We start from the raw sequence: 25,916 nt of genomic DNA, 5'->3' as shown, positions 1-25,916 counted from the left end.
ACCAGTGTAACTAGGTCTGAGGTACTAGTGTAGGGTTGAGGGATCTAAAGTGACCAGTGTACGGTCTGAGGTAACCATAATGAACACACTGTTGACTTGTAGCGCGGTGTATTGTACTTATTGATGTACACAGCTCTATGTGTCACACACGGGGTCTGACATGTCTGCGAGGACGGCGCACCTCATCGTATTGCCCGCTGTTCTCACACTCCCCCGCCCCCAGCTCTGCCACTTCATAAACAACTCGAGGAATGATGTCTCGGCCACGCCCCTTCCTCCTTCCCCTGGCATTCCCCGCTGCGTGCACGCACTGTCCACGCGCCGCTTCTGCCCAGCCATTGGCTGGCCGCACTGGATACACAGCCGCGCCGTCCAATCAGCGCCCTGTGCACGAGGTGAGCACGGCGTGCAGGTCCCGATGCACGTGGAGAGCCAGAGCAGTCAGGGGGCGGGGCCGAGACCAAACATACATATAGGAAAGAACTTGCGGATGTTTTGAAGCGTTCAGCTACTTGCCCTGCAGAGAGACAGAACAGAAGCAACTGTGCTCTGCAGCTTATAGAGTGGCTACTTCTGTCAAAATAATCACCAAAACAATCCACAGACGCTCCCTTCTTGTCAGGGGAGCTGCCAGTGAATTGAATCCCCATTGAAGAGACTATTCCTTTAATTATTATTTTTTGGTTCGGGATATCCTAACTTGAACAATCATGGTGGTCTTCAAGAAGGTCAAGTTCTTCGAGGTGGTCTTCACCGACCCAGAAAAGGTCTACTGCGGAGGGGAGAAGGTGACCGGGAAGGTGATGGTCGAGGTGGCCGAAGTGACCCGGGTGACCAAAGTCAAGCTCCTCGCCTGCGGAGTGGCCAAGGTGGTCTGGTCCTCTGGATCCCAGCACTGTAAGCAGGAGATGGAGTACCTGAGGGTGGAGGACACCTTGCAGATGGAGGATCAGCCTTCTGGTGAGCACCACAGCTGGGAAAGAGGGGGTTAAAGGATGCTTGAGGACCAGTCGGTCCTATGTTTTCTAATGTGTGTGTTGGGGTAGCATGCTGGGACTTGTAGTTCCACTGTATCTGGTGATCGATCTGATCTAAATTCACGCATCAATGGGTTTAATTGAAAGAAATGGGTAATACCGTTTTTTTACCCACGCTCCTTTATCAATGGGTCACTGGTTACGTAGCTAATGAACCATGGGCCATTTAACACCCCAACACAAAATCGCATGCTTCTATTGTTACAATGAGGAAGTCTCTTCTAGCGGATGATCGTTCTTCGACTTGTATCATAATGAGGTTGAATTGAAAGAGCTTTGTGGTTGTTGTTGCATCTGGTGGAATGAATCATCGGTGGTTAAATGGCTATATTTAGGTGGATCTGATATCCAATGTTGTAGACCTTTTTTGACCCTTCTTCAATTGGCTTCTTTGGTTCTTCGTGTTGAATGATTAGATGTGACCAAAATACGAGCTAGACTGGGCTTTCTCCACCAGCGTTCTATTGTATCTTGGGATTCCTTGAGCTTTGGCTGATTGGCTTTCCACCTGATGGTACCTTCATAGTTCTATGGTTTCTCTAGGGGTTCCTTGAGCTTTGGGGTATTGGCTTCCCACTTGACAGTACCTTCATAGTTCCAAGTATCCCTAAGGTTCCTCTAGGTCTTCCTTGACCTCTGACCATCTCATGGCACCTTCATGGTTCCAGGGGTCAGCTAGGGCTTCCCACCTGATGGTACCTTCATAGTTCCAAGTATCCCTAAGGTTCCTCTAGGTCTTCCTTGACCTCTGACCATCTCATGGCACCTTCATGGTTCCAGGGGTCATCTAGGGCTTCCTTAAGCTTTGGTTTTTTGGCTTCCCACCTGATGGTACCTTCATAGTTCCAAGTATCCCTAAAGTTCCTCTAGGCCAGGGGTTCCTTGAGCTTTAACTGACCATCTCATGGCACCTTCATAGCTCTGGGGTTCCTTGAGTTGATTGAGCTCTTATTTAATGGTGCCCCCATAGTTCTAGGGTCAACGCTACTACAGTGGTATGACACCGGTGATATTTTATGTCTTTTAGGGTGACATAGTGACCACCACTGTAAGTGGGGGTTCCAATGACTTTTTAGCAGTGGTTCCTCAAGACCAAACAATTCTTTCAAGGGTTCCTCTAGGGTAAAATAAAATGTAGAGAGGCTGAGCTTTACCATGACTACGATACATGAGAGCCTTCATGGACAATGCTGGTGGAATGAATCCTTCTCCTTTCCACTCTTACTACTGACCACCACTTGATTCCCTAGGGACTGCTTTTAGCAGGGGGTTCCCGTAGACTTGAACGTTTGTTCAAGGGCAGTTAAACAGTTTGAGGTCTACAATGACTTGGATAAATGAGAGCCCTTGCAGATGATGCTGGTGGAATGGATAATTTTGTAGTGGGGTATGCAATGTATTTGGTTTATTAAGAATTGCTCTGTGTACAAGTCGGAATCTTTTGTTAGAAGATAAAGGAATGGCATTGGTAGATCTGAAGTCTTTATGGAGAACAGTAGATGTGTGGTGTCAGTAGCAGGTCCCCATTTGGCAGCACGAGCCGAGCACCATATAACCTTACTGTATGCGTGAAACTTGATCCAATGACTCTGCTGTGCTAAGCCTGGCGGGCACAGAACATTACGATCATAAGAGGCATCGCTGCAGTGGCCAAAACTTTGTTCTGATCTCTGGTCTGGATCAAAAGATGGGATAAAGCTGCCAAGAGCACAATGCCACAAATTTAAATAGAAAGTGATTATGCTTTGTAGGACCTGTTAAATGGATGGATATTGGTAATTCTCTGGTTTTGTGGTTTTACTAAATGGCATTTCTTTCTTTTTTTCTCTTCATAGATTCTGATGGCTCCGTAATCCTAAGACCTGGCAACCGGTACGAGTACAAGTTTGGATTCGAGCTTCCTCAGGGGTAAGTTGAGGGCTAGAACACATAATGAGACAATTGTTTGATCGGCTATTTTTTGGGGGGTTTGTTTTGGCAACAAATAGACTTAATTTTTTATTTTCTGTTCCTTTTCCAGGCCTTTGGGCTCAACTTTCAAGGGGAAGTATGGATCTGTGAAATATTGGGTCAAGGCTTTCCTTGAGCGGCCATCACTCCCAGCTCTGGAAGTGCAGAAGAAATTCCAAGTGGTTGACTTGGTGGATGTGAGCACTCCCGATTTAACGGTAAGTTCTTTCCCTTATCTACATCAACTTCATTATCTTTATTTTTTACAGCCCTATAGTAGTGCAGGAATAGTTTGCTTTAATCCAGTTCAGAAGCTCATCCGTAGCCCACCTCCACTCCACACTGCCTACCTAGGCCATAACTAGTATCTGAATGTAAGCTTCAGCCAACTTCTGAAAGGGCAAGGTCATGGCTAAACAAGTGTCATTTTAAGTAATGAGCATTACTGATTAACACCAGAAGTCAAAGGGTCACCACAGCTAGTTGAACCGAAACCTTGTTCTAGATTTCACGCTCTGTGGACCTGAATTGTAACCATAATTTACCTTTTTGTCCTTTCAGTGTCCTGTTTCTGGCAAAAAGCACAAGAAGATGACTTGCCTGTTCATCCCTGATGGCCATATCACCATGAGTGCCAGCATCAACCGCAAGGGATTCTGTGAAGGTAAGCGTCTCATCAATATATCTATGGGGTAGATTTTTTTTTTTTTTTAAACTGGAGTGCAAAGTCCAGTACAGCTTTGCTTAGAAACAAATTGGCTTCCCGTAGTTTTTTGCTTAATTGAACAAGCTGAAGCGGATTGGCTACCATGCATGGCTGCACCAGATTTTTCACTCCAGATTTAGTAAATCAACCGCTGTCTTTGTGGTATTGCTTGGAGTCTCTGGTGGGGAGGAGAACATTTATTTTATAAGTTTTTCTAATATTTTCGCCCCTTTTTCTGTTGTAGGTGATGAGATCTGCATCTCGGCTGACTTTGAGAACACCTGCTCTCGCATCGTGGTCCCAAAAGCTGCCATCATCGCCAAGCACACTTACTTGGCCAACGGTCAGACCAAAGTTTTCACCCAGAAGCTCTGCAGCGTGAGGGGAGGTCACATTATCTCCGGCATGACAGACTCTTGGAGAGGAAAGAGCATCCGTGTCCCAAAGATCAAGCCTTCCCTTCTTGGCTGCAACATCCTGAGAGTGGAATATTCTTTATTGGTAAGCCTTTTGTCCATCTTATCTACCACTATCTCTGGTCTTCTTCTCAAAACCATCTCTGGTTCTTCTTCTCTTCTAGAATATTCTAACATTCCACCGGTACTAAATTCCTTTTTTTACATTCTCTACAGGTTTATGTCAGTGTTCCTGGAGCAAAGAAGATCATCCTCGACCTGCCCCTTGTGATCGGCACCAGCTCATCTGGTCTCAACAGCCGCAGCTCAAGCATGGCAAGCCAGGCCAGCTCGGAGATGAGCTGGTTGGAACTGAACATCCCCGGCACTCCAGAAGGTGTGTATTTTAACATCTACATAGGGCAGTGATGGCGAACCTTGGCACCCCAGATGTTTTGGAACTACATTTCCCATGATGCTCATGATCTCTGCAGTGTAGTTTAGCATCATGGGAAATGTAGTTCCAAAACATCTGGGGGTGCCAAGGTTCGTCATCGCTGACATTGGGGGAGATTTACTAAAACTGGAGCGCTCAGAATCTGGTGCAGCTGTGCATGGTAGCCAATCGGCTTGTTCAATTATCTTCGAAAGAAAAATAACCTGGAAGCTGATTGGTTTCTATGCAGAGCTGCACCAGATTTTGCACTCCAGTTTTAGTAAATGACACCCATGTCTCAGATTTCTGTTACTCCTGCATGATTAAAAAGTCCCTAGGCATGTATAGTAAACCTCTTTTTGTTTTATCTTGTTTTTTTGCAGCTCCTCCATGTTATCTGGACATCGTTCGTGAGGACCACAGAATTGAAAGCCCAACAACTCCTCTGATCGATGAGCTGGACAACATCTGTGACAGTCCCATCTTTATGTATGCTCCAGAGTTCAAGTTCATGCCACCTCCAACCTACACCGAGGTAGGTTCTGAGAGTTTTTAGTGTTGGAAATGTCTTAACTCGTCATGATGATTTCTCTCAGACAGTGGTATTTTTTTAATCCCGATGTAATAAATGGCCATGGAAATTAGGAGGGTTGGGTTGTTAAATTTTTGGCTCCGGTTTGAACCCAATTTTTTTTATTGATATTATATTAAAATCTAGTATTATACAGTTTATGCAGCGCTTTACAATGTGTAGGGGGACAACACAATTATAATATCTATCAGTGTATATTTCTCAGAACGTTCACTTACCAATCTTTATTTCTTTCTCCTCCAGGTTGATGCCAACAAGAATACCTGTGTGCAGTAAACTCAACTTTAAAAGCACTTGTTTTCTCAATTTCTGAACTTGCAAAAGCACTGTTTTAAAAGCAGGTCCTATCTTCTCCCGAGGCCTTTCTTCCGTTTTTCGGAAATCTGCGTTTTTAAAGGGCTGAAATCAATGCAAAAGAAGTCACTCTGTTGACGGAATAGCCACCCAAAGACTGTCGTTCTTCAGGTGTGCCAACACAATGCAAAAGTCGAAGAGATAAGCTGGCCCTGCCTCAAGCAACTCTCGGGCCTGAGTTTGAGTTGTATGGCAGATGGGAGGAAAAAAAAAAGGACAATCCAGGCCACTGTTTCTTTGTATTAGAACGGTGCGCCGGTTACCGATTGTACCATCAAACCTTTATGCATAACTTTTGATGACTGTTTTGAAATGTTTTGTACCGCAGTGATCACTTGTTTTTTTTTTTTTTTATAGTAAGAGTCTGAGTATTTCAAATCTAAAGAGCAGCAAATGACTTCTCTTTTTTTGCCATGATTATTATGGTGCCTTTTTTTTTTTTTTTTATATTAGAAAGGGAAGTTTAATTGTCAGCATTCCAACTTTAAGCGTTTTTTTTTATATACCTGCCAAGCTTCTGCTCTCGACGAGGTTACCTAGTCTATGACTCCTAAAAGGCGTTTAATCTTTAGCCTGTCAGTTTATGCATATCATGTGCTTAAAATCATGAGCACCAATCGCTAAAGACCTTTCATGATTCTAACAAAATTGTTTTGTTTTTTGTATTCTGTCTTGACAAAGTTCTAGTTGTATTAGTTTTCAAGCAGTGTTAAATGTTTTGGTTCATTTTGTAAAGCACTTTTTCTTACATAGATTTGTGTAAGCTAACACTTCTCCTTTGGAGTCTTTAGGAGGCTCAACCACTACACTTCTGCTTTTTTTTGCCAGTCTTCCAACTTTGTGCAAACCAGTTCTGCCTTTTGTAGCACTTCCAGAAGTTTCTGTATTGCCTTCTATAGACCTAAACTGTGACTATTGGCTTTATGACTGAATGTTCTGAAGGAGGAACTTGTTTTTGGGTCTTTTGCTTTGGGGCTACAGATAGATCCTCCATACACGTCACTAGTGCTTTTGTAAGGTCTTTAAAGAACCCACAGGCCACAAACGGGTCCACCTTCAGATCCATGAAATGGGTAGCACTTCCAGAAGTTTCTGTATTGCCTTTTCTAGCTCTAAACTGTGAGGCACACGACCGAGTTTCTCGGCAGAATGCAGCCAGAAACTCGATCAGAGCTGGATTCTGCCGAGAAACTCGGTCGTGTGTACACTTTTCACCAAGGAAGCCGACGAGGAACTCGACGGGCCAAATAGAGAACATGTTCTCTATTTCCTCGTTCAAGACAAAAGTTGGCTCGCCGAGATCCTCGGCGGCTTCAACACAGAACTCGACGAGGAACTTGATGTGTTTGGCACGTCGAGTTCCTCGGACGTGTGTACGGGGCCTCACTCTTGGCTTCAAGACTCTGAAGGAGGACCGTTTTTTTTTTTGTTTTTTTTTTTTTTTGCCCTGGAGCTACAGATGGATCCTCCTTGCTTATCACTAGTGACTTGTAGGGGCATACAGGCAGGAAAACGGGACCACCTTCAGAAACTAATTAAATGTATAGCACTTCCAGAAGTTTCTGTATTGCCTTCTCTAGCTCTAAACTGTGACTCTTGGCTTCAACACTGAATGTTCTGAAGGAGGAACTGTGTGTTGCCCTGGTTCCTACTGTTGGACCCTCCTTACAGATCACTAGTGCTAAGTAGGCGCTCAAACATCTCTGGGCAACAAAGGCAGGTCCACCTTCAGATACATGAGATTGATAGCACTTCCAGAAGTTCTCTAGCTATAAACTGTGACTCTTGGCTGAATGTTCTGAAGGAGGAACTGTTGGGTTGCCCTGATTCTTAGCTAGTGCTGTGTAGGAGTTTAAAAGGGGGGGGGGGGGGGGCAGGACCACCTTCAGATACATGAAGTAGGTAAACTTCCTTATTATATCTAAGGGCTTTTCTCAACCGTCTGCTGCAGCCTACAAAGCCATGCTACACTTTTTTCAATGCACTTTGGTCTTGGATCATGTACTGGATGACTTGCAAAGACTCCTACGGCAAGGCTAGGCAACTGTTAACCCGTTTCCTGTAATTGGCCATGGTGAGCTGTTTCCCTTGCCATCTCTTGGATTTGGCCAAGGTGACCACCTCCTTTTAGATTTGGCCATGGCAAGTGTTTTTCTCTTGTCATGCTGTAGAAAATTTTGGGCCATCTCTTGGATGTGGTCATGGTGAGCGGTTGCCTTGCCCTGTTGTAGAAAACTCTTGCTCCCGATTCATGACTTCTCGACCAGTACTGTTTTTCAGTTTGTTCAAGTGTCTGCCTGTTTTCAAGTATTGATAATTCTCTTTTTGGGAATGCACTTAACTTTATATATTGTATAATTTTTTGTTTTTTTGTCCTGTACATTCGCACTGCAAACTTTGCATTATTGCTGATTTGATTCCTTGGAGAATGTATGCCTGCACCAAGGAGTTTATTTGTTTTTGGTTTCAGAAAAACAAATTTTCAGTTTTTTGTATATTCTGTTTCAGAGTTTTATTATTTGTTTTTTGTACTGTGATATGTCTCATTTTGAGACCACTTTTCTAAAATAAAATTTGAAAATTTATTTAAACAGTTTCTGGTTTCTTGTCAATGGGAGGTTGGCACTTGGATGAGTGGAATAAACCAAAATATTTGGAACAAGGCTAAACGGCCTAAAGAAAAAAAATCCTGATAAGGTTACCAACACCTCTTGGTGCCTGGCAAAGATTTATGGGAGCAAATCCATGCTATAAAATTATAAGTGGATTCATCTATTAGTTCTTAAAGCAGACTTGCACGCAACTGACAAATCTTGGTAATTCTTTGCTATTAAAGTGTATCTCAGGGGTGTCTAAACTTTTTTTTCAAAGAGGGCCAGATTTGATGGAGTGAACATGCGTAAGGGCTGACCATTTTGCCTGACATTCTTTGAACCATTAAACAAGTGTGTTTGCCCGAGCACTAATACTCTGCCCAACAAGAATTCTCTTGCCTTTGTGGCTGTGTGTGGTGAAGAGATGAGCTTGGGCGTGTTATTTAGGAGGGAAGTTTCAAGAAAAAAATTGTAAAAGGACTGTGAAGCAAAATGAGGGCCATTGCCCAATCAGTGCCCATCTGTAGCCTCGCCATTGCCATGAATGCAGCCTCGCCATTGCCATGAATGCAGCCTGATCGATGCCCATCTGCAGCCTTGGAGGGGGGGCGGGAAGAGCGCCAACCGATTACATACAGGAGAATCTCCTGTTTACTCAGCAGCCTCTTTAATACAATGTCAAGCCTCCTATGATGGACAGAGGAGTCGTCCAATGGCATTCCAGGAGACAAGACTCCCTTTTACAGATGCCGTCGGGTAAACAGGAGATTCTCCTGTATGTAATTTGACAGCACTCATTCCTCGCCCCTCCGACAGCACCGATAAATACAGTATATATCCAAATCAGGGGGGCCACATTAAACTGGAACGGGGGCCGCAATTGGCCCCCGGGCCGGACTTTGGACATGCCTGGTGTATTTAAACCCCCAAAATAAGCAATAATAATCAGCTTTACAGTCCTTTAAAAAAATGGTGGCTGCACTTTTTCTAACCTAGTGATCTTGCCAGTAACACATTTCCTGTTTTAGGGTTACAACGTTCAATGACTATCCTATATAGAGGAGCAGTGTTGTCACCCTAGGACAGGAAGGGAGTTAGGACTACAGAATACCTTTTTTTCCCCCCCTTTCCTCATCTCCATAACATAGACAGGAGTGGTGGTGTGTAGTCCACAGGAACATTGCTAATTAACAAATGCATGACAGGAGACTGTGACCGACTCTTGGTGGAGCCAGTTCACACATCTCTGGGTTGGCCACGGAGCGCACTGCACAAGGGTCCTGAGTGTCTTCGAGCCTGAAACAGAGGAGGGTCGCACCGGACCCCTACCGTGAGCCACGTCTGTACAGTGTGAAGGTTTACATTTAATTTCATAAGTGGAGGTCAGAAATGATGGCCTACATATATTCACCAAGTTCGGCTTCCTTTAAAGTCACTCTGCCATGAGAGAATTATAGGGCTGCCTTTTGCTTGGCCTGCCTAAATGCTTATTGCCTGGTTGTATCGCATCGGAAAACCCTTGAGTCGCAAACATAGAACATGCGTGTAGAAAATGAGTGTCAGAATCTCTTCTCTGTACTTGGTGACTCAAAGAATTTAAGTCGATGCAACAACATGATTGTTTGTTTCTTAAAAAAAAGCGGGTCTTGATGTGCTAAACGCTCCTTCCAAAAACATGTCTTGCTATTATGGCAAGCATGTCCAAAGTCCGGCCCAGGGGCCAATTGCGGCCCCCGTTCCAGTTTAATGTGGCCCCCCTGGTAATTTGGCTATATACTGTATTTATCGGCGCTGCCTCGGAGGGGACAGGGAGGGGGGGAACGAGTGCTGTCAAATTACATACAGGAGAATCTCCTGTTTTCTCAGCGGCATCTGTAATATGAAGTCCCGTCTCCTGGGCTGCTATTGGATGACTCCTCTGTCCATCATAGGAGGCAGGACATTGTATTAAAGAGGCTGCTGTGTAAACAGGAGAATCTGTTGGCGCTCGTCCCATGCCCACCCCCCCCCTTCCGAGGCTGCAGATGGGCATCGATCAGGCTGCATTCATGGCAATGGCGAGGCTGCAGATGGGCACTGATTAGGCTGCATTGACGGGCAATGACCCTTATTTTGCTTCACAGTTTTTTTATTTACATTTTTTTTCCTGAAACTTCCCTCCTAACATGAAGGTGCGTGTTATACGCCAATAAATACAGTATATCCAAATAACACCCCCAAGCTCCTCTCTTCACCACACACAGCCACAAAGGCAAGAGAATTCTTGTTGGGCAGTGTATTAGTTGCTCGGGCAAACACACTTGGATCAAATTTTAATGGTTCAAAGAATGTCAGGCAAAATGGTCGGCCCTTACGCATTTTCACTTCATCAAATGTGGCCCTCTTTGGAAAAAGTTAAATTTTTTTTTTAATAGACACTTACCTGTCCTGGAGTCCAGCGATGTCTGCACCCGCAGATGATGTTTCCATCAGCTGTTGGGTGCTACCGCCGCCATTGCGGGTAAGGGTTACAGACAGTGTAGCCTTGCCTCTCTCCTACTGGCCCGGCGGCCAGAGGAGGAGGAGGGAGCCCCACGCTGACGTCACGGGCCGCGGCCCGGACTCCTAGAAGTGGCAAAGGATACCTGTAAAAGACAGGTATCCTGTCCCCCCCCCCCCGAAAGGTGCCAATTGTGGCACCAGAGGGGGGGGGGGGGAATCCGATGAGCGGAAGTTCCATTTTTGGGTGGAACTCCGATTTAATCCCAACAACCAGTCAAATTGAGTCTTATTTGCCATTGTGTTTGTATTGCACTAGACACATTTCTATTTCTTCTCCTATTGATATTTGCAAAATGCCTTGTGAACAAAATTCTGAGAGTGGACATATTAGAATGCCCTTGAATACAAATCGATACAGGTCCTGTTAACAGACGTTTGATCTTCAGGAAAACTTGATACTTTGGTTTTTAACGGGTACTGGGAACTTAATCCCTTTCTATTTCTCCTCTCTCAGGGATTCTGTTGGTAAGATCTCTGTGCTGAGCCTGCACACCTGCTGCCCCCATTATAAAGGGTCTCAATCTCTCTGTTGGATTTTTTATTTTAAGAAGGATTAATCAGGAGGAACCGCAACACAATCTTGTTGGCAAGAATACTTAAACTCTAAGGATGGACAGAAACAGGGTCGGAACTGAACATCTTAACTACTTTGCATTCGCGCTATACCCGAATTACGGCTACAATGCGGACACCAATTGCCGGGAGGCTGTCAATAGACGTCCTCCCTTTTGCACGCGCCCCGCGCACCCCCTCACAGATCCGAGTAAGTGGCCGGTCCCGGCCCCTTACCACGTAATCAGCTGTCAGCCAATGAGAGCTGATCACGGGATGTAAACAAAGCTCAGTAATTGTAATGGTCACCACCGTTTACGATATTCCCATTCCATCAGCCACGACAGCTTATCCGACAGACATCAGACATGACCCGATCCATTCCATTCCCCAGAATAACGAGACCGACAAGCTCTGTTACTGGTTTCAAAATGTATGAATGAATACTTTTAATGGTATCTTAGCTTTCTTATATACAGTACAAGCATGTTACAGTTAATCACAGGGACAAAGACACACTCCACCCACACATCACACAATGGGGGGGCTTCAATACACCTTCTCTTAGACAATGACATTCAGTTGAGTTAACTGACCATTATGAGTCATTATCCAGACAGCCTGTCTCCACATACAGCTTGACAAGTCACATTCCACACACAAAACAGTGTTATTAGCATACATAATGAAAGGTCTTAGGAGCAGACCTAATTAGCACAATGGACACAAAACAGTATTAGCATCACACAATGGAATGTCTAGGAGCGGACGCAATTAACACCTCAAAAGCATGTGTCCCCCCATTGAATGAAAACACTCCATTTGGAGTCAGACTTTAACAACTTGTAATATTCCAAGATATCCTGCAAAACATGAATTATCATTTATCAGTCACTCTATGCCCAAAAGGGGCATAGGATGACCCTAGACCCAAGAGTCATTAGTGACGCTGGCACGGGTCATTCCATTACAGTAATCATTTCTATTTTCTCATCACGCTAAAAAATCACCGGCTCTTGTGTGAGGAAAATCGGTCCCCAGTGGAAGAGGCACATCAGCCTCATTAGTGCCCACCAGTGCCACCTGCCAGTGCCCACAGTGACCACCAGTAAAATAAAGTGACACCTATCAGTGCCCATCACTGCCACCCATCAATGCCCACCAGTGGTGCCAGTCAGTGCCACCTAGCAGTGCTGCCTATCAGTCTCACCTACCAGTGCTGATCAGTGCCCATCATTGCCACCTATCAGTGCCCATCACTGCCACCTATCAGTGCCAATTCTCAGTGCCACCTATCAATGCTCTTCAGTGCCACCCATCAGTGCCACCTCTCGGTGTCACCTCTCAGTGCCCACCAATGCCACCTCTCAGTGCCCACCAGTGCAGCCTCATCAGCGTACATCAATGAAGGAGAAAAATTACCCGCTTGCAAAATGTTATAACAAAATACGGTTTTGTATTTTTTTTTTTTATTCAGTCTTTTTAATTTTTATTAACAAAAAATTTAAACCGCAGAGGTCATCAAATACCACCAAAAGAAAGCTCTATTTGTGGGAAAAAAATTATAAAAATGTCATTGGGTACAGTGTTGTATGGCAATGAGGGGGGTTTAAGTGCCCAGTAAGCAAGTGGTTAATCAATAGATCTAGAAAAACAGATATATGCCATGTAAATGTAATCTGCACTACGCTCATAAAAGGCTATTAACTGGTGACAACGGTAGTTTAAATAAAGAACTTTTCAATGTCTTTTTTTAAGAGGTTCATGTTTGAGTTTCCATGTTCACGTGAAGGTTTCATTGGCTATTAGAGTAAAGCGGTAAGTGTGGCCATTAGAGCAGAGAGCTGGATCCTACTATATAGCGATATTGTCCTTATTTGAAAATAGGTAACCAAGCAAAAGCCAAGAGCAGCCTTTTATTGCGGGTCTTTGGCCAGTGGAGCAGAACAAATGTTGATGGGGAGCAAATATTTACCTTAGATACATCAGGGTTTTTTAAATAGTTCTATCTTCACGCATCCATACGGTCTGTTATCTTCATATGGTTAGGTCTGGGATCCAAGGGCAGAGCTGGATCATCCACAATGCAACCTAAGCAGGAGCCTAGGGACCGGAGAATGGTAACTCAACTACAAAATCCCTGCTCCTCCAGGGAGGGGCATAACACAACTGGTCAAAGCTCTCTTTCTGCCTCTCACGTCACTAGAGAGGCTGGTGTCTGCAGGGGCGGATTGACAACTCATGGGGCCCCCGGGCAATAGGAGATTATGGGGCCCCCGGGCAATAGGAGATTATGGGGCCCCCGGGCAATAGGAGATTATGGGGCCCCCAGGCAATAGGAGATTATGGGGCCCCCAGGCAATAGATTATGGGGCCACACAGTATACACACACACATACAGTATACACACAGACACACAATATACACACAGGGGCAGATCCTCAAAGACATTACGCCGGCGTATCTGTTGATACGCCGCGTAATTTCAAATTTTGCGCGTCGTATCTTTTGGTTGGTATCCACCAAACAGATACGACGGCATCTGTCTTAGATCCAACAGGCGTATGCTGTAGTACGCGGTCGGATCTAAGATGCAATTTTCCGGCGGCCGCTGGGTGGCGTTTCAGTCGTTTTGCCGCGTCGAGTATGCAAATTAGCTATTTCCGACGATCCACGAACGTACGAGCATTTTGTTACGTCATTTTTGTTTGGCTGCTATTTGGTGGCGTACTCAATGTTAAGTATGGCCGTCGTTCCCGCGTATAATTTTAAATATTCTATGTCGTTTGCGTAAGTCGTCTGTGAATGGGGCTGGACGTCATTTACGTTCACGTCAAACCAATGACGTCCTTGCGATGTCATTTAGCGCAATGCACGGCGGGAAATTTAGGGACGGCGCATGCGCAGTTCGTTCGTCGCGGGGACGCGCTTCATTTAAATGAAACACGCCCCCTACTCGCCGCATTTGAATTCCGCGCCGTTACGCTGCGAGAGATACACCACGCCGCCGTAACTTACGGCGCAAATTCTTTCTGGATTCTAAACAAAGCCAGGTAAGGTACGGCGGCGTAGCGTATCTCAGATACGCTGCGCCCATGCAATTGTACGTGAATCTGCCCCTTACAGTATACATACACACAGAATACACATACAGACACACAGTACACACACACACACACACACCCAGTATACATACACACAATGAGAAGGTACTGGAGAGGCGAAGCAGCTATAATCTTGGGATTTTTAGACCAAAAGGATGTCGGTTAGGCCGCATACACGCGGTCGGTCCATTCCGATGAGAACGTTCCCGAAGGACCGTTGTCATCGGTTAACCGATGAAGCTGACTGATGGTCTGATGTGCCTACACACCATAGGTTAAAAAAACGATCGCGTCAGAACGCGGTGACGTAAAACACAACGACGTGCTGAAAAAAACGAAGTTCAATGCTTCCAAGCATGCGTCGACTTGATTCTGAGCATGCGTGGATTTTTAACCGATGCTTTTGCATACTAACCATCCGTTTTGACTGATCGGTTAGGCAGCCATCGGTTCAATTTTAAAGCAAGTTCTACATTTTTTGACCGAAGGATAACTGACCGATGGGGCCCACACACGATCGGTTTGGACCGATGAAAAGGTCCTTCAGTCCGAGTATCAGACCACTGCAAATCTACGAAGACCTGGCCGTCCCTCTAAACTTTCAGCTCATACAAGGAGAAGACTGATCAGAGATGCAGCCAAGAGGCCCATGATCACTCTGGATGAACTGCAGAGATCTACAGCTGAGGTGGGAGACTCTGTCCATAGGAAAACAATCAGTCCCTGTATACTGCACAAATCTGGCCTTTATGGAAGAGTGGCAAGAAGAAAGCCATTTCTTAAAGATATCCATAAATAGGGTAGTTTAAAGTTTGCCACAAGCCACCTGGGAGACACACCAAACATGTGGAAGAAGGTGCTCTGATCAGATGAAACCAAAATCAAACTTTTTGGCAACAATGCAAAACTTTATTTTTGGTGTAAAAGCAACACAGCTCATCACACTGAACACACCATCCCCACTGTGAAACATGGTGGTGGCAGCATCATGGTTTGGGCCTGCTTTTCTTCAGCAGGGACAGGGAAGATGGTTCAAATTGATGGGAAGATGGATGGAGCCAAATACAGGACCATTCTGGAAGAAAACCTGATGGAGTCTGCAAAAGACCTGAGACTGGGACGGAGATTTGTCTTCCAACAAGACAATGATCCAAAACATAAACCAAAATCTACAATGGAATGGTTCACAAATAAACATATCCAGGTGTTAGAATGGCCAAGTCAAAGTCCAGACCTGAATCCAATCGAGAATCTGTGGAAAGAACTGAAAACTGCTGTTCACAAACGCTCTCCATCCAACCTCACTGAGCTCGAGCGGTTTTGCAAGGAGGAATGGGCAAAAATTTCAGTCTCTCGATGTGCAAAACTGATAGAGACATACCCCAAGCGACTTACAGCTGTAATCGCAGCAAAAGGTGGCGCTACAAAGTATTAACTTAAAGTGGAGTTCCACCCATTTTTTTATGTTTGTCTGTGCTGAATGCTCTAATCTCAGAGTGTTCAGAATGGACAATTTTTATTTAATTTGTTGCTTGTAAATACCTTTATTTTGTAGTCCTTCATTACTTCCTCCTCCTTATTTGCCTAGGCTATTTGCAAGGGTTTCTGGGATAGGCATCATGTTTCCCAGTAGTCCTTGCAAACCTGACTGAAACCTATTACATTGCTTACTGAGCATGTGCGAGATATGCAAAGCTGAAATCCAGGAAGTCATACAGTCTGGCTTCATGATGCCCACACGTAAGATGGCCATGGTCTATTTCTAGATTATAAACTATCTAAATGCTGTAACAACCTAACAAAACGGACCTTAGTTTACAGACTAACTTTACTAGAATACATTAAGCTTGTGTATTACAGGGGTATTTATATTTAAAAAGTGAAATTGTGGGTGGAACTCCCCTTTAAGGGGGCTGAATAATTTTGCACGCCCAATTTTTACGTTTTTTATTTGTTAAAATAGTTTGAAATATCCAATAAATTTCGTTCCACTTCATGATTGTGTCCCACTTGTTGTTGATTCTTCAAAAAAAAATTACAGTTTTATATCTTTATGTTTGAAGCCTGAAATGTGGCAAAAGGTCGCAAAGTTCAAGGGGGCCGAATACTTTCGCAAGGCACTGTATAAAAAAGTTGTGTATAAGTAAACCACCCACACTTAACACACAATACAAGCGCTCATGGATTGAGCCAGTGATGGATTAGTGGTGTGCTGAATACCAAATTTGCCAAAATGAATGGCTGCAGCTGCTACCATGAATATTGGTTCACGGACCAATTAAACATCAAATGCTGGGTCAAATATGTAACCTGAAAAAATCTTATATCAGAAATGTATCAAAATTAACCAGGCAGCGATGGATACAAAACAAAGTAAAATGAAATGAAAATTGCAACAATATTTCAAACAATGTCCTTGGTAAAAAGTCCTCATATGATAGTGTCAATCTCTGATACAAACACTGGAATGATAAAACAATTGTCCACTTATGCCCAAGATGATACGTTGAAAGGAAGACACCACACACGTGTGCTCATAGAAGATAAAAAAAGGGGGGTGTGTGAGAAAGAAGCCCCCTCTTGAGTGTCCTCTTACCCTAGATCGCAGATAAATCAGCGTATCTGTAGTGTAATTCACAGCCACGATCTCTGGTCAGCTTCTCTGAATGGGCCTGGGTGTCAACCATAAAAAGAAACAGGAAGCGAACACGTAGCGCGATCTTGTTTTAACTTTTTAATTACCCAATAAAATCATAATCCAGTACACTCACATTGAGCAAACTTTATAACAGCATATATCACAATATTACCCACGTCAGGTCAGCATCGTCAGACCACCGCACGGCTTGACTTCCTGATTCCCTCACCGAGCATGGCGGTGGCAGCATCCGTGGACCAAGCGATTGCTCAGCCTTGTCTGCCGACATCGCGGGTGCGCTGGACAGGTAAGTGTTCATTTTTTAAAAGTCAGTAGCTGCAGTATTTGTAGCTGCTTGCTTTAAAAAAAAAATCGGGTGGACCTCCGCTTTAAATTGTAGTTTGTTCCTTTTCCTTCATTGAAGGCAAGGACACCTTGGGTCCTATTCCCACTTCCCTTTTATACTGACTGCTTCTCCTGTCTTGATAAGGAACTCCACCTAATTAGGTGAGTCGGTAGCCTGCCACCTGAATTGACCAATGATATTGGTCATCAGGACCCCACCAATTGCATTTTTTATATATATATATATATATATATATATATATATATATATTTTTTTAGGATGGGGTTGGTAGGGGAGGGGTGGGGAGGAGGTCCCCACGAACTCGGGTCACTGTCCAAATAGTGATGCTAAAGGTAGGATAGGCTTGCCGGGTTTAAAGAGGGTAGGGCAAAGTCATTAAGGATATTAGAACATTTCTCGGTAATTAGTATCTGAGTCATACGAGCCTCGACTTCCTGAAGAGAAACCAAAGGCTTCTTCCATGCCTTAGCTATCGTTTGCTTGGCCGATAAGAAGAGGTACATGTCTAGTCTTTGTTGGTGTACAGAGAGGCCTGGGATTGGGTAATGAAGCAGAGGACACTTAGCATCCCTGGGGAACAAGGTTTAAAGGGGTCCAAAAATTCTTGAGCAAAAGGCAATACATTTTGGGCAGGGCCACCAGGTATGCAGTACATTGCCTCAGTGACCACAGCCTTAAGCCTCGTACACACGGTCGGACTTTTCCGTGGATTTTGGTCCGAAGGGACGTTGGCCGTGAACTTGGTATGCATACACACGGCAGACCATTTTCAGCCAACAAACACGAATGTAGTGACGTAATAGACGTACTACATGGTTTTTCAGCTCTTTAGCACCACCCTTTGGGCAACTTCTGCTATTGTTGTCTGATCTTTAGCATTGGTTCTGAGCTTGCGTGTTTGTACTTTGGACTTTAGTGTACACACGATTGGATTAGCCTCCATTGGACATTTGTTGCCGAAAAGTTTGAGAACATTCACACTGAACATTTGTCTAATGAAAAAGCGAAAACAGTTATCCGATGGAGCATACACACGGTCGGATTGTCTGATCAAACAGGTCCGTCAGACAATTGTTGTCAAAAAGTCAGATCGTGTGTATGGGCCTTTAGAAGCATCTGTCAGAGTAGTTGGGAATAGTTTGGAGATCCGAGCCGGGACCCAAGAAGAACTTTATAGGTCGATTAAACAAATACATTTCTAAGAGCAGGTTCACACAGGGGAGGCCTGTCAGGCGACTCAGCTGCCTGACAAGTCGCGGTCCGCAGTAGTCAATTGAACCGTTCTAATAGGAGTGACACAAGTCGCTCCGACTTAGGAAAAGGTTCCTGTACGACTTTGGGGGCGACTCGGGGTGACTTGCATTGACTTCAATACAGAAGTCATTTTGCAAGTTGCCTCTCAAGTCGCCTTGAGATCGCCTTGCCGAGTCGCCCCCAAAGTCGTGCCGCCTGTGTGTGAACCGGCTCTAACAGTGTATGTTGTTTTTGTTTGGTAAAGTTTATTCATTCCAAAATCGAATGTTAAATGCAAACAAATTTTTTGAAGGACATTCATCAAGCCGTCAAATGTATTGAGAATTTTGATTGAAAAATGTACTCTTCTTGAGCTGGGTGGGGCCAACAAGGCCACAGCTCGAATTTTGGCCAAGTCAGCTCGAAATGTGAGTCACGTATGGCTAGTATGGACGAATAACATTATGGTCTGCCTGGGCTGGATCAGAATTCAGAGGGGTAAATATTAAAATGTATTCAAACTCAAGAACAAAGAGAAAAAATATTGAAGCCTGCAAGTCTATATCTCGAGGACTCTTTTGGTGGGACCTCTGTGTTGAGTTCCCAAGTGGGGAACTCTTGGGAAGCCTTCATTATGAGGGGTTCTCAATCTTTCTGTTGGATTTTTTTTATGTTTTATATTAGGGCGTACCAGCACGGAAAAATTCGAAGAAGCAAGATTTTTCTCGAATTAATGAACTCTTGGTATTTGTTCAGTAAAGTCCTTTCATTCGAAAATCTACTGTTAAAAGCAAACAACATTTTTGAAGGACTTTTGAAAGACATTTACCGATCCCTTGAATTTACTGAGAATTTTTAAAAATTTGAGCCGTTTTTGGCAAGTTTAAGAGAATACCTTTACAGTATGGTCTGTATAGGCTGGATCAGACTTCAGAGGGGTAAATATTAAAATGTATTCAAACTCAAGAACAAAGAGAAAAAATATTGAAGCCTGCAAGTTCTTAGGTGTGGTGGCTTCATACATTTTTCTGTCTATATCTCGAGGACTCTTTTGGTGAGACCTCTGTGTTGAGTTCCCAAGTGGGGAACTCATGGGAAGCCTTCATTATGAGGGGTTCTCAATCTTTCTGTTGGATTTTTTTATGTTTTATATTAGGGCGTACCAGGACGAGAAAATTCGAAGAAGCAAGATTTTTCTCGAATGAATGAACTCTTGGTATTTGTTCAGTAAAGTCCTTTCATTTGAAAATCTACTGTTAAAAGCAAACAACATTTTTGAAGGACTTTTGAAAGACATTCATCGACCCCTTGAATTTACTGAGAATTTTCATACAAATTTTTCAAATTTGAGCCGTTTTTGGCAAGTTAAAGAGAATACCTTTACAGTATGGTCTGTATAGGCTGGATCAGAATTCAAAGGGATAAATAATAAAATGTATTCAAACGCAAGAACAAAGAGAAAAAATATTGAAGCCTGCAAGTTCTTAGGTGTGGTGGCTTCATACATTTTTCTGTCTATATCTCGAGGACTCTTTTGGTGAAACCTCTGTGTTGAGTTCCCAAGTGGGGAACTCTTGGGAAGCCTTCATTATGAGGGGTTGTCAATCTGTCTGTTGAATATTTTATGTTTTATATTAGGGCGTACCAGGACGAGAAAATTCGAAGAAGCAAAATTTTTCTCGAATGAATGAACTCTTGGTATTTGTTCAGTAAAGTCCTTTCATTTGAAAATCTACTGTTAAAAGCAAACAACATTTTTGAAGGACTTTTGAAAGACATTCATCGACCCCTTGAATTTACTGAGAATTTTCATACAAATTTTTCAAAATTTTAGACGTTTTTGGCAAGTTTAAGAGAATTCCTTTACAGTATGGTCTGTATAGGCTGGATCAGAATTCAGAGGGGCACCAGGCTCCTTTGACAAAAGTTGCTTAAAAGTTGACTTTTGTTGAGCAATAAAGTTCACAGCTCGAATTTTGGTCAAGTCTGCTCAAAATTGGAGCCAAGTATGACCAGCTTATAGGAATAATTTTGTGGGCTCTATAGGCTGAATAAGACTTCATAGGGGTAAAAATTTAACTGTATCTAAACCCAAGAACAAAAATATAAACTTTTGAAGCCTACCAGTCCTTAGATGCGCTAGCTCCATTCGTTTTTCAGGTTTTTTTTCACTCCTGTCCTAGGCCACTCACTGTACTTTATCTATAGAAGAGCAGTGTCCTCGATGTAGGCTGCTTGTTCATGCTTTGGTCTACCCAACATCTCCTTCATCCTCATCTACATAGCATAAGGGAAGGAGTTCTATAGTTCACAGAGGGAATCTAAACAGGTCTGATAACCCTGGTTGAGATTTCAATGCAGCACAGGCTCTCTGGATTTCTGGCAGGATCAAGAGGTATTTTTCAGTACCTATCAAACATATTTAACTACTTCAGATCCGCGATATAGCCGAAAGACGGCTACAGCGTGGACCTACTTTGCCGGGAGGGCGTAAATGGACGTCCTTCCGTGCTCGAGCGGCCTGTGCGCCCCCTGCTCTGTGATCAGCGTTTCAATGACAAACGGCTGATCACAGATTGATCCCGACCCCTTACCACGTGATCAGCTGTCAGCCAATGACAGCTGATCATGTGATGTAAACAGAGCCAGTAATTGGCTATTTTTTCCCCACATGCTGATAGCGTGAGGAGAAAAAAAAGCCGATCACCGGCGGCTGACAGAGGGACATCGGTCCTGATCAGGGAGAGCTGCCTCCAGCTCATTAATGCCCACCAATGCCACCTGCCAGTGCACAACAGTGCTGTCCACCAGTGCCCACAGTACCACCTATCAGCGCCCACAGTGCCACCTATCAGTGTCACCAATCAGTGCCTCATCGACAGTGCTGCCCATCAGTGTCACCTTCCAGTGCCTATCTGTGCCATCTATCAGTGGTACCTATCAGTAACACCTATCAGTGCCACCCATCAGTGCCATCTTATCAGTGGTCATCAGTGCCACCTTATCTGTGCCCATCAGTGCCGTCTCATCTGTGCCTATCAGTACCACCTTATCTGTGCCCATCAGTGCAGCCTATCAGTGCCCACCAGTTCACCCTGTCAGTGCCCACCACTGCCGCCTCATCAACGCATATCAATGAAGGAGAAAAATTACCTTCCACAAAAACTTGGGTTCCATTACTGAATACACAGGTTGGTACTCAGATCAGTGCATTGGTTGTGTCTCTTCTCTGTTCAAGTCTGCAATGTCATATATAAATATGGTTGTATGATTTTGTGTTTTGTATTGTTATTTTTTGTAATACCGTATATACTCGAGTATAAGCCGAGTTTTTCAGCACATTTTTTTGTGCTGAAAATGCCCCTATCAGTTTATACTCACCTTTTTGCGCCTTATCTCCTGGAATTTGGGGGCCCAGTACTGGCCGGCCGTAGCTCCCCTGGACCCTTAACTTGGCACACATGTACCCCCACTCTTCCTCTACAAGTGTGCAAAGCTTGTTGTCCGGGGGACACCGATTTTTCAAATCCGGCACCCCTTCCATAGACTCCCATGGTAAACGGTAATTTCTCTGGTGATTTTGGGGACCTGGTACTGGCCGGTCGTAGGTCCCCTGGATCCGGAACTTGGCACACATGTACGATTTTTCAAAGCCGGGCACCCCTTCCATAGACTCCCATGTTAAATGTCAGTCTAGTCATGGACACAGTGAGGCATGGGCACAGTGAGGCATGGACACAGTGAGGCATGGACACAGTGAGGCATGGGCACAGTCAGGCATGGACACAGTCAGGCATGGACACAGTCAGGCATGGACACAGTCAGGCATGGGCATAGTGAGGCATGGGCACAGTGAGGCATGGACACAGTGAGGCATGGGCATAGTGAGGCATGGACACAGTGAGGCATGGCATAGTGAGGCATGGGCACAGTGAGGCATGGACACAGTGAGGCATGGACACAGTGAGGCATGGGCATAGTGAGGCATGGGCTCAGTGAGGCATGGACACAGTGAGGCATGGACACAGTGAGGCATGGACACAGTGAGGCATGGACACAGTGAGGCATGGACACAGTGAGGCATGGACACAGTGAGGCATGGGCATAGTGAGGCATGGACACAGTGAGGCATGGACACAGTGAGGCATGGACACAGTGAGGCATGGGCTCAGTGAGGCATGGACACAGTGAGGCATGGACACAGTGAGGCATGGACACAGTGAGGCATGGGCACAGTGAGGCATGGACACAGTGAGGCATGGACACAGTGAGACATGCAGATGAACATCCTAGGCTTATACTCGAGTCAATACGTTTTCCCATTTTTTTGTGGTAAAATTAGGTGCCTCGGCTTATATTCCGGTCGGCTTATACTCAAGTATATACGGTATGTATTTTATATTGTAGTGATCAGCTCATATACAGTGCCTGCTGTAAAAGATCTACTGAAGAAGCCGTAAAAGGCGAAACATGTAGAGATAATTTAGATGTGAACTTTTTGTCTGTATATTCCACTTGGGTACAGCGTTGCATGACCGCGCAATTGTCATTCAACGTGCGTTAGCGCCGAAAGCTGAAAATTGGTCTAGGCAGGAAGGGGGTGAAAGTGTCCAGTAAGGAAGTGGTTAATAAAACGCTTTTAATTGTATATTAAAGAGAGCAAATAAGAGAAGTTGATTGTTTGGGGTTCGCATCCACTTTAATTCCATTATAGAACAGGATAACTTCATTAAATTCTTGTTTTCGTGACACCGGCATAATGCAACATTAATTCGGCGTGACCGTACACGCCTTCAGACGCCGCTGTAAGGTTCTTCTTAACTTGTAAACATGTTTTTCCCTGAATGGAGAGAGCCGTGTTCTTTTCTATTGTGTCGGAAAGGCTTTGGCCGTGTTCCAGACGGTATCACACCACAAAGATAAACTGTACCTTTTATGAGTCAATCAGCGAGTAACTCCTGCTGGGCCTCCCAGCCATTCAGCCGTACGGCTCATTGCACAAGACTCTCCTACTGTACATCACTTCCAACTAGATTTCCTGTCTGTGTGAAAGTGGATTACAGTAAAATGAAAGAGATATCATCTAAATGCATCATTAAAAAGTACAACTTAAAGAGCTTAACATATACCATAAATACCAGTGGGATTTACAGCTGCACTCCGGGCACATAAATCTCCATTTAAATATCTTCCTTAATAGCCACCAAGGAAATACATCTACTATGTCAGGGCCAAGGGCCGAATCTAGCATGCCAGGCCTTGTCATGTGGCCCTCGCACCCAGAACTCCATTCCGCCACCTCCAGCTCTTGCCCTCCACTCCTCAGCACGTAATGCACTCCTAAACTCCTAAACTCTGCACGTAATGCACTCCTAAACTCCTAAACTCTGCACGTAATGCACTCCTAAACTCCTAAACTCTGCACGTAATGCACTCCTAAACTCTACATGTAATGCACTCCTAAACTCTGCACGTAATGCACTCCTAAACTCCTAAACTCTGCAGGTAATGCACTCCTAAACTCTGCACGTAATGCACTCCTAAACTCTGCACATAATGCACTCCTGAACTCTGCAGGTAATGCACTCCTGAACTCTGCAGGTAATGCACTCCTAAACTCTGCACATAATGCACTCCTGAACTCTGCAGGTAATGCACTCCTGAACTCTGCAGGTAATGCACTCCTAAACTCTGCACGTAATGCACTCCTGAACTCTGCAGGTAATGCACTCCTAAACTCTGCAGGTAATGCACTCCTGAACTCTGCAGGTAATGCACTCCTAGACTCTGCACGTAATGCACTCCTAGACTCTGCACGTAATGCACTCCTGAACTCTGCACGTAATGCACTCCTAAACTCTGCATGTAATGCACTCCAAAACTCTGCACGTAATGCACTCCTAAACTCTGCACATAATGCACTCCTGAACTCTGCAGGTAATGCACTCCTGAACTCTGCACATAATGCACTCCTGAACTCTGCAGGTAATGCACTCCTGAACTCTGCAGGTAATGCACTCCTGAACTCTGCAGGTAATGCACTCCTGAACTCTGCAGGTAATGCACTCCTGAACTCTGCAGGTAATGCACTCCTGAACTCTGCAGGTAATGCACTCCTGAACTCTGCAGGTAATGCACTCCTGAACTCTGCAGGTAATGCACTCCTGAACTCTGCAGGTAATGCACTCCTGAACTCTGCAGGTAATGCACTCCTGAACTCTGCAGGTAATGCACTCCTGAACTCTGCAGGTAATGCACTCCTGAACTCTGCAGGTAATGCACTCCTGAACTCTGCACGTAATGCATTCCTAAACTCTGCACGTAATGCATTCCTAAACTCTGCACTCGGTACGTAATGCACTCCTAAACTCTGCACCTAATGCACTCCTGAACTCTGCACATAATGCACTCCTGAACTCTGCACTCTGTATGTAACGCACTCCTGAACTCTGCACTCTGTACATAATGCACTACTGAATTCTGCACGTAATGCACTCCTAAACTCTGAAGGTAATGCACTCCTAAACTCTGTATGTAATGCACTCCTAAACCCTGCACTCTGTATGCAACGGACTCCTGAATTCTGCACTATGTATATAGCACAGTGCTGAACTCTGCAGTCTGTATGTAGCATAATCCTGCACTCTGTATATAGCGCACTCCTGAACTCTGCACTCTGTACGTAGACCCCTGTGCTATGAAATCAAAAAATATCAGCATTGGATTTTACCAGTCACATGCAAAATGCTACCACCCTTGTGCTGATTCTAACTATTTCATATGTATGGATTGGGAGAAGAAACCACAGTGCCCTCAAAAACAGCAACACCGGGGCTTGTATAATGAAGCCCTGGTGTGGGTCTTAAAGGGATCCTATACAGCAAGGCAACAGTGCTATCCACTTATCCAGGGAAACAAAGGGGTCTTTTCAGTTCTGTTTCCGTCGAAAGGCCCCTTGGTCCCGGGCACCGTATCCCAGGGTCTAAATGTGGGCTAAAAGTTACCAGAGCAGTAAGTGACCTGACCTGACTCATCCTGGACTGAGAATGAAATTCCCAACATTGCCCGTGTCTCATTTCACGAGCAGAGGGCTGGCAGCACAGTGGAAAATGCCATTGTCCCTCTGCATGCCGCCTGCAGGATCTCTTCTCTATTCCTCCCTGACACTCTCTGAATAATGAGCTGGAGGAACAAAGTCTTGTCTTGTCTGTGCGCCACTATATAAGGAGAAGAGCGGCTCGTGGTGACGCCTGCGTTTATGGCCCGGCTTTCTGATCGCAGGATTAATGTATCGGAGCCACTTCACAGGAGCACAGGAGGGGAGACGCGGTTACACATTAGACCCTGGGGTGGAGGAAACGGCTTCTTGAGTTGAGTTATTATATATTTTTTAATTTAGTTTAGGGGTCTTCAAACT

General features: G+C 44.6%; 1 protein-coding gene across 1 annotated transcript; it reads left to right on the top strand.

Annotated features, from left to right (window-relative positions):
• The first annotated feature begins 486 nt into the window (after window positions 1-486).
• On the top strand, window positions 487-5,742 carry LOC120920949 (thioredoxin interacting protein). Its single transcript, XM_040333411.1, has 8 exons — window positions 487-960; window positions 2,873-2,945; window positions 3,058-3,205; window positions 3,549-3,651; window positions 3,938-4,194; window positions 4,326-4,485; window positions 4,908-5,059; window positions 5,360-5,742. The coding sequence occupies exons 1-8, from the start codon at window positions 711-713 to the stop codon at window positions 5,390-5,392; spliced, it is 1,176 nt and encodes a 391-aa protein (XP_040189345.1). The 5' UTR covers window positions 487-710; the 3' UTR covers window positions 5,393-5,742.
• The last annotated feature ends 20,174 nt before the right edge of the window (window positions 5,743-25,916 follow it).

Source organism: Rana temporaria, chromosome 13 (genome assembly GCF_905171775.1).
Source record: "Rana temporaria chromosome 13, aRanTem1.1, whole genome shotgun sequence".
NCBI classification, from domain to species: domain Eukaryota; kingdom Metazoa; phylum Chordata; class Amphibia; order Anura; family Ranidae; genus Rana; species Rana temporaria.
The sequence above is the reverse complement of the archived record's forward strand: the minus strand, read 5'-3'. Positions and strand labels throughout refer to the sequence as shown.

What these genes read in the sequence shown, in the direction of transcription:
- LOC120920949 (XM_040333411.1), top strand. Translation starts at nt 711, where the DNA reads ATGGTGGTCTTCAAGAAGGTCAAGTTCTTCGAGGTGGTCTTCACCGAC. An exon ending in GAGTGGAATATTCTTTATTG is followed by an intron (nt 4,195 to 4,325) that starts GTAAGCCTTTTG and finishes CATTCTCTACAG; the next exon opens with GTTTATGTCAGTGTTCCTGG. An exon ending in CATCCCCGGCACTCCAGAAG is followed by an intron (nt 4,486 to 4,907) that starts GTGTGTATTTTA and finishes GTTTTTTTGCAG; the next exon opens with CTCCTCCATGTTATCTGGAC.